This window comes from Lampetra fluviatilis, unplaced genomic scaffold (assembly GCF_964198595.1).
Source record: "Lampetra fluviatilis unplaced genomic scaffold, kcLamFluv1.1 SCAFFOLD_247, whole genome shotgun sequence".
Classification (NCBI taxonomy): Eukaryota; Metazoa; Chordata; class Hyperoartia; order Petromyzontiformes; family Petromyzontidae; genus Lampetra; species Lampetra fluviatilis.
The window spans coordinates 117,501-125,000 of NW_027621051.1; the positions used below are offsets into that span (position 1 = coordinate 117,501).

Below are 7,500 nucleotides of genomic sequence, written 5' to 3' on the forward strand. Positions count from 1 at the left end.
GCGTGGGTTGCGTGGGTTGCGTGGGTTGCGTGGGTTGCGTGGGTTGCGTGGGTTGCGTTGGTTGCGTGGGTTGCGTGGGTTGCGTGGGTTGCGTGGGTTGCGTTGGTTGCGTGGGTTGCGTGGGTTGCGTGGGTTGCGTGGGTTGCGTGGGTTGCGTGGGTTGCGTGGGTTGCGTGGGTTGCGTGGGTTGCGTGGGTTGCGTGGATTGCGTGGGTTGCGTGGGTTGCGCGGGTTGCGTGGGTTGCGTGGGTTGCGTGGGTTGCGTGGGTTGCGTGGATTGCGTGGGTTGCGTGGGTTGCGCGGGTTGCGTGGGTTGCGTGGGTTGCGTGGGTTGCGTGGGTTGCGTGGGTTGCGTGGGTTGCGGGGGTTGCGCGGGTTGCGTGGGTTGCGTGGGTTGCGTGGGTTGCGTGGGTTGCGTGGGTTGCGTGGGTTGCGTGGGTTGCGTGGGTTGCGCGGGTTGCGTGGGTTGCGCGGGTTGCGTGGGTTGCGTGGGTTGCGCGTGTGTCCACCTTGGACATGAGTTTGAGTCCACGCTCGGCCCGGGGCGAGGGCTTCTTGTCCAGGATGCCCGCCTCGTAAGGGCTCACGATGGCCGGGTTAATAAAGCGTAGGAACATGGCGCTGCCCACGGCACCAATGCTGTTCTGTGGGAAGCGCTGAGACACCACCTGCACCACCACCACCACCGCCACCACCACAAACAACACAAACAACAACACAGCCACCACCAACACCACAACCAACAACACCGCCACCAACACCACCGCCACCACCGCCACAGCCACCACCACCACAAACAACACCAGCAACAACACCGCCAACACCAACACAACCAACAACACCGCCACCAACACCACCGCCACCGCCACCACCACCACCACCACCACCACCACAAACAACACAAACAACAACACCGCCACCAACAACACCACAACCAACACCACCGCCACCAACACCACCGCCACCACCGCCACAGCCACCACCAACACCACCGCCACCAACACCACCGCCACCACCGCCACAGCCACCACCAACACCACCGCCACCAACACCACCGCCACCACCGCCACAGCCACCACCAACACCACAACCAACACCAACGCCACCAACACCAACACCACAACCACCGCCACCACCAACAACACAACCACCAACACCAACACCGCCGTACCACCGCCACCGCCACCACCGCCACAGCCACCACCAACAACACAACCACCAACACCGCCGCCACCACCGCCACCACCGCCACAGCCACCACCAACACCACAACCAACACCAACACCACAACCACCGCCACCACCAACAACACAACCACCACCACCAACACCGCCACCACCGCCGCCGCCACCACAAACATCACAACCAACACCACAACCACCGCCACCACAACCAACACCAAAACCAACACCACCGCCACCGCCACCTCAACCAACACCACAACCACCACCACCACCACCGCCACAACAACCACAACAACCACCACCACCAAAGCCACCACGACAACAACGGGGTACACACACACGCGCACACAGACACACACACGCACAGACACACACACACACAGACACACACACACACAGACACAGAGACGCACTTACACACACAGACACACACACACAGACACACACACGCACAGACACACACACACACAGACACACACACACAGGCACACACACAGACACACACACGCACAGACACACACACGCACAGACACACACACGCACAGACACACACACGCACACAGGCACACACACAGACACACAGACACACGTGCACAGACACACACGGAGCACACACACACACAGACACAGAGACGCACTTGCACACACAGACACACACACAGACACACACACGCACAGACACACACACACAGACACACACACACAGATGCACGCGCACACACACAGACACACACAGATGCACGCGCACACACACAGACACACACAGACACACACACACAGACACACATGCGCACACAGACACACACAGACACACACAGACGCATGCGCACACACACAGACACACACACAGACACACAGACACAGACACACACACACAGACACACACACACAGATGCACGCGCACACACACAGACACACACAGACACACATAGACACACACACACAGACACACACGCGCACACAGACACACACAGACACACAGACACACACAGACGCATGCGCACACACACAGACACACACACAGACACACACACACAGACACGCACACACAGACACACACACACACAGACACACAGACGTGCACACGTACACACGCGTTAGAACTGCGTCACCATGAGTGGTTGAAATTTGGTTGTAGTGGTGAGGTTGTAGTGGTGGTGGTTGTGGTGGTCGTGGTGGTGGTTGTGGTGCTGGTTGTGGTGGTCGTGGTGGTGGTTGTGGTGCTGGTTGTGGTGGTTGTAGTAGTGCTGCTGGTGGTAGTCGTGATTGCTGTGGTGGTTGTGTATTGGTTGTGGTGGTGGTTGTGGTGGTGGTGGTGGTGGTGGTGGTGGTGGTAGTCGTGATTGCTGTGGTGGTTGTGGTGGTGGTTGTGGTGGTGGTTGTGGTGGTGGTTGTGGTGGTGGTTGTGGTGGTGGTGGTGGTGGTGGTGGTGGTGGTTGTGGTGGTGGTGGTGGTGGTAGTCGTGATTGCTGTGGTGGTTGTGTATTGGTTGTGGTGGTGGTTGTGTATTGGTTGTGGTGGTGGTTGTGGTGGTGGTGGTGGTGGTGGTGGTTTTGGATATTCCGAATTGTAAAAATGTTGCCATGGGTTTAACTAAATCACTACTCCAACACACAGACAAAGCTCCCCCAGGTAGCCTTAGCAGGGCTCTAGGGGCAAGTGCTGTTAGTAGCGGGTAGCAGCACCTATGATACACACGCAGGCAAAGCTCCCCCAGGTAGCCTTAGCAGGGCTGTCGGGGCAAGTGCTGTTAGTAGCGGGTAGCAGCAGCAGCGCCTATGAAGGCCACCGGCACTGTGGCTACACACAGAGGGGGTGGGTGGCCAGCACCACCAGCACCACCAGCACCACCAGCACCACCACCAGCACCACTACTACTACACCACCACCACTACTACACCACCACCACCACTACACCACCACCACCACTACACCACCACCACTACTACACTACCACTACCACTACACCACCACCACCACTACACCACCACCACTACTACACTACCACTACCACTACACCACCACCACCACCACCACTACCACAACACCACCACCACTACACCACTACCACTACCACTACACCACCACCACCACCACTACACCACCACAACACCACACCACCACCACCACTACACCACCACCACCACCACTACACCACAACACCACACCACCACCACCACTACACCACCACCACCACCACTACCACTACACCACCACAACACCACACCACCACCACCACTACACCACCACCACTACTACACTACCACTACCACTACACCACCACCACCACTAACACTACACCACTACACCACCACCACCACTATCACCACCACTACACCACCACCACTACCACTACACCACCACTACACCACAACCACTACACCAGGTAGCTCGTTAGATGCTGAGTCGACCTAGGGGAAGCCCAGGACCGGTTCAGAGAATCGTCAGAGTGGTGGTGGTTGTAGTGGTGGTGGCGGTGGTGATGGTGGGATGAAGGAGGGGAGGGAAGGAGGGAGGAGAAGGGAGGAGAAGGGGAGGAGGAGAGGGGAGGGAGGGGAGGGTGGAGAGGTGATGGTGGTGATGGTGGTGATGGTGGTGATGATGGTGGTGGTGGTGGTGATGGTGGTGATGATGGTGGTGGTGGTGGTGATGGTGGTGATGGTGGTGATGGTGGTGGTGATGATGGTGGTGGTGATGGTGGTGGTGATGGTGGTGATTGTGGTGATTGTGGTGGTGGTGGTGATGGTGGTGATTGTGGTGATGGTGGTGATTGTGGTGATGGTGGTGATGGTGGTGATTGTGGTGATTGTGGTGATGGTGGTGATGGTGGTGATGGTAGTGATGATGGTGGTGATGGTGGTGATGGTGGTGATGGTGGTGGTGATTGTGGTGATGGTGGTGGTGGTGATGATGGTGGTGATGGTGGTGATGGTGGTGATGGTGGTGATGGTGGTGGTGGTGGTGGTGATGGTGGTGATGGTGGTGATGGTGGTGATTGTGGTGATTGTGGTGATGGTGGTGGTGGTGGTGATGGTGGTGATGGTGGTGATGGTGGTGATGGTGGTGATGGTGGTGGTGGTGGTGGTGATGGTGGTGATGGTGGTGATGGTGGTGATTGTGGTGATGGTGGTGATGGTGGTGATGGTGGTGATGGTAGTGATGATGGTGGTGATGGTGGTGATGGTGGTGATGGTGGTTATGGTAGTGATGATGGTGGTGATGGTGGTGATGGTGGTGATTGTGGTGATGGTGGTGATGGTGGTGATGGTGGTGATTGTGGTGATTGTGGTGATGGTGGTGATGGTGGTGATGGTGGTGATGGTGGTGATTGTGGTGATGGTGATGGTGGTGATTGTGGTGATGGTGGTGATGGTGGTGATGGTGGTGATTGTGGTGATTGTGGTGATGGTGGTGATGGTGGTGATTGTGGTGATTGTGGTGATTGTGGTGATGGTGGTGATTGTGGTGATTGTGGTGGTGGTGATGGTGGTGATGGTGGTGATGGTGGTGATGGTGGTGATGGTGGTGATTGTGGTGATGGTGGTGATGGTGGTGATTGTGGTGATTGTGGTGGTGATGGTGGTGATGGTGGTGATGGTGGTGATGATGGTGGTGATGGTGGTGATGGTGGTGGTGGTGATTGTGGTGATTGTGGTGATTGTGGTGATGGTGGTGATGGTGGTGATGGTGGTGATTGTGGTGATGGTGGTGATTGTGGTGATTGTGGTGGTGGTGGTGATGGTGGTGATGGTGGTGATGGTGGTGATTGTGGTGATGGTGGTGATGGTGGTGATGGTGGTGATGGTGGTGATGGTGGTGATTGTGGTGATGGTGGTGATGGTGGTGATGGTGGTGATGGTGGTGATTGTGGTGATTGTGGTGGTGGTGGTGGTGATGGTGGTGATGGTGGTGATGGTGGTGATTGTGGTGATGGTGGTGATGGTGGTGATGGTGGTGATGGTGGTGGTGGTGATGGTGGTGGTGGTGGTGATGGTGGTGGTGATGGTGGTGATGGTGGTGGTGGTGGTGATGGTGGTGATGGTGGTGGTGGTGGTGATGGTGGTGGTGGTGGTGGTGATGGTGGTGATGGTGGTGATGGTGGTGGTGATGGTGGTGGTGGTGGTGATGGTGGTGATGGTGGTGATGGTGGTGGTGGTGGTGATGGTGGTGGTGGTGATGGTGGTGATGGTGGTGGTGATGGTGGTGATGGTGGTGATGGTGGTGTGGTGGTGGTGATGGTGGTGGTGGTGGTGGTGATGGTGGTGATGGTAGTGATGGAGGTGATGGTGGTGATGGTGGTGATGGTGGTGAATGTGGTGATGGTGGTGATTGTGGTGATTGTGGTGATGGTGGTGATGGTGGTGATGGTGGTGATTGATTGTGGTGATTGTGGTGGTGGTGGTGATGGTGGTGATGGTGGTGATGGTGGTGATGGTGGTGATGTCAGTGGTGGTAGGGGAGGAGGAAACCCATCATGCAAGTCCATCGACGGAAGCTGCAGCATCACACCACCACCACAACCACCACCACCACAACCACCACCACAACCACCACCACAACCACCACAACAACAACGTCGCATATCCAATATCCGTCCCCCCCTTATCAGCTGCTGCTGCTGAGACGCTTCATGTCAAAACCGGTGCCTCAGTCCATACAGCAGCACTCGGTGTGTGGGCAGGGTCGGATACGCGACGTTTCCGATTGGCCGGTGGGTCGGATACGCGACGTTTCCGATTGGCGGTGGGTCGGATACGCGACGTTTCCGATTGGCCGGTGGGTCGGATAAGCGACGTTTCCGATTGGCCGGTGGGTCGGATACGCGACGTTTCCGATTGGCCGGTGGGTCGGATAAGCGACGTTGCTGATTGGCCGGTGGGTCGGATAAGCGACGTTGCTGATTGGTCGGTGGGTCGGATAAGCGACGTTTCCGATTGGCCGGTGGGTCGGATAGGCGACGTTGCTGATTGGCCGGTGGGTCGGATAGGCGACGTTGCTGATTGGCCGGTGGGTCGGATACGCGACGTTGCTGATTGGCCGGTGGGTCGGATAAGCGACGTTGCTGATTGGCCGGTGGGTCGGATAAGCGACGTTGCTGATTGGCCGGTGGGTCGGATAGGCGACGTTTCCGATTGGCCGGTGGGTCGGATAAGCGACGTTGCTGATTGGCCGGTGGGTCGGATAAGCGACGTTGCTGATTGGCCGGTGGGGTCGGATAAGCGACGTTGCTGATTGGCCGGTGGGTCGGATAGGCGACGTTGCTGATTGGCCGGTGGGTCGGATAAGCGACGTTGCTGATTGGCCGGTGGGTCGGATAAGCGACGTTTCCGATTGGCCGGTGGGTCGGATAAGCGACGTTGCTGATTGGCCGGTGGGTCGGATAGGCGACGTTGCTGATTGGCCGGTGGGTCGGATAAGCGACGTTGCTGATTGGTCGGTGGGTCGGATACGCGACGTTGCTGATTGGCCGGGTGGGTCGGATACGCGACGTTGCTGATTGGTCGGCGGGTCGGATAAGCGACGTTGCTGATTGGCCGGTGGGTCGGATAAGCGACGTTGCTGATTGGCCGGTGGGTCGGATAAGCGACGTTGCTGATTGGCCGGTGGGTCGGATACGCGACGTTTCCGATTGGCCGGTGGGTCGGATAAGCGACGTTTCCGATTGGCCGGTGGGTCGGAAAAGCGACGTTTACGATTGGCCGGTGGGTCGGATAAGCGACGTTTCCGATTGGCCGGTGGGTCGGATAAGCGACGTTTCCGATTGGCCGGTGGGTCGGATACGCGACGTTTCCGATTGGCCGGTGGGTCGGATAAGCGACGTTTCCGATTGGCCGGTGGGTCGGATAAGCGACGTTTCCGATTGGCCGGTGGGTCGGATAAGCGACGTTTCCGATTGGCCGGTGGGTCGGATAAGCGACGTTGTACTGCACTGCAAGAGCGTCGGCAGAGGGAGCGGAGTAGGGGAGAGAGGTACACCTAGCCTGGCGCGGGCAGCACCTAGCCTGGCACCTAGCCTGGCACGGCAGCACCTAGCCTGGCGCGGCAGCACCTAGCCTGGCACGGCAGCACCTAGCCTGGCACCTAGCCTGGCACGGCAGCACCTAGCCTGGCGCGGCAGCACCTAGCCTGGCACCTAGCCTGGCACGGCAGCACCTAGCCTGGCACCTAGCCTGGCACCTAGCCTGGCACGGCAGCACCTAGCCTGGCACGGCAGCACCTAGCCTGGCACCTAGCCTGGCACCTAGCCTGGCACGGCAGCACCTAGCCTGGCACCTAGCCTGGCACAGCAGCACCTAGCCTGGCACCTAGCCTGGCA

General features: G+C 58.3%; 1 protein-coding gene across 1 annotated transcript in view; it reads right to left on the reverse strand.

Moving 5' to 3' along the window:
- LOC144954699 (neurofibromin-like) overlaps window positions 1-7,500 on the reverse strand; it is a gene marked incomplete at both ends in the record, with an annotated part of 130,724 nt that overhangs the window by 113,218 nt on the left and 10,006 nt on the right. The window contains 1 exon segment of the mRNA XM_078885135.1: window positions 510-668. Coding sequence (XP_078741261.1) covers window positions 510-668 — 159 coding nt within the window.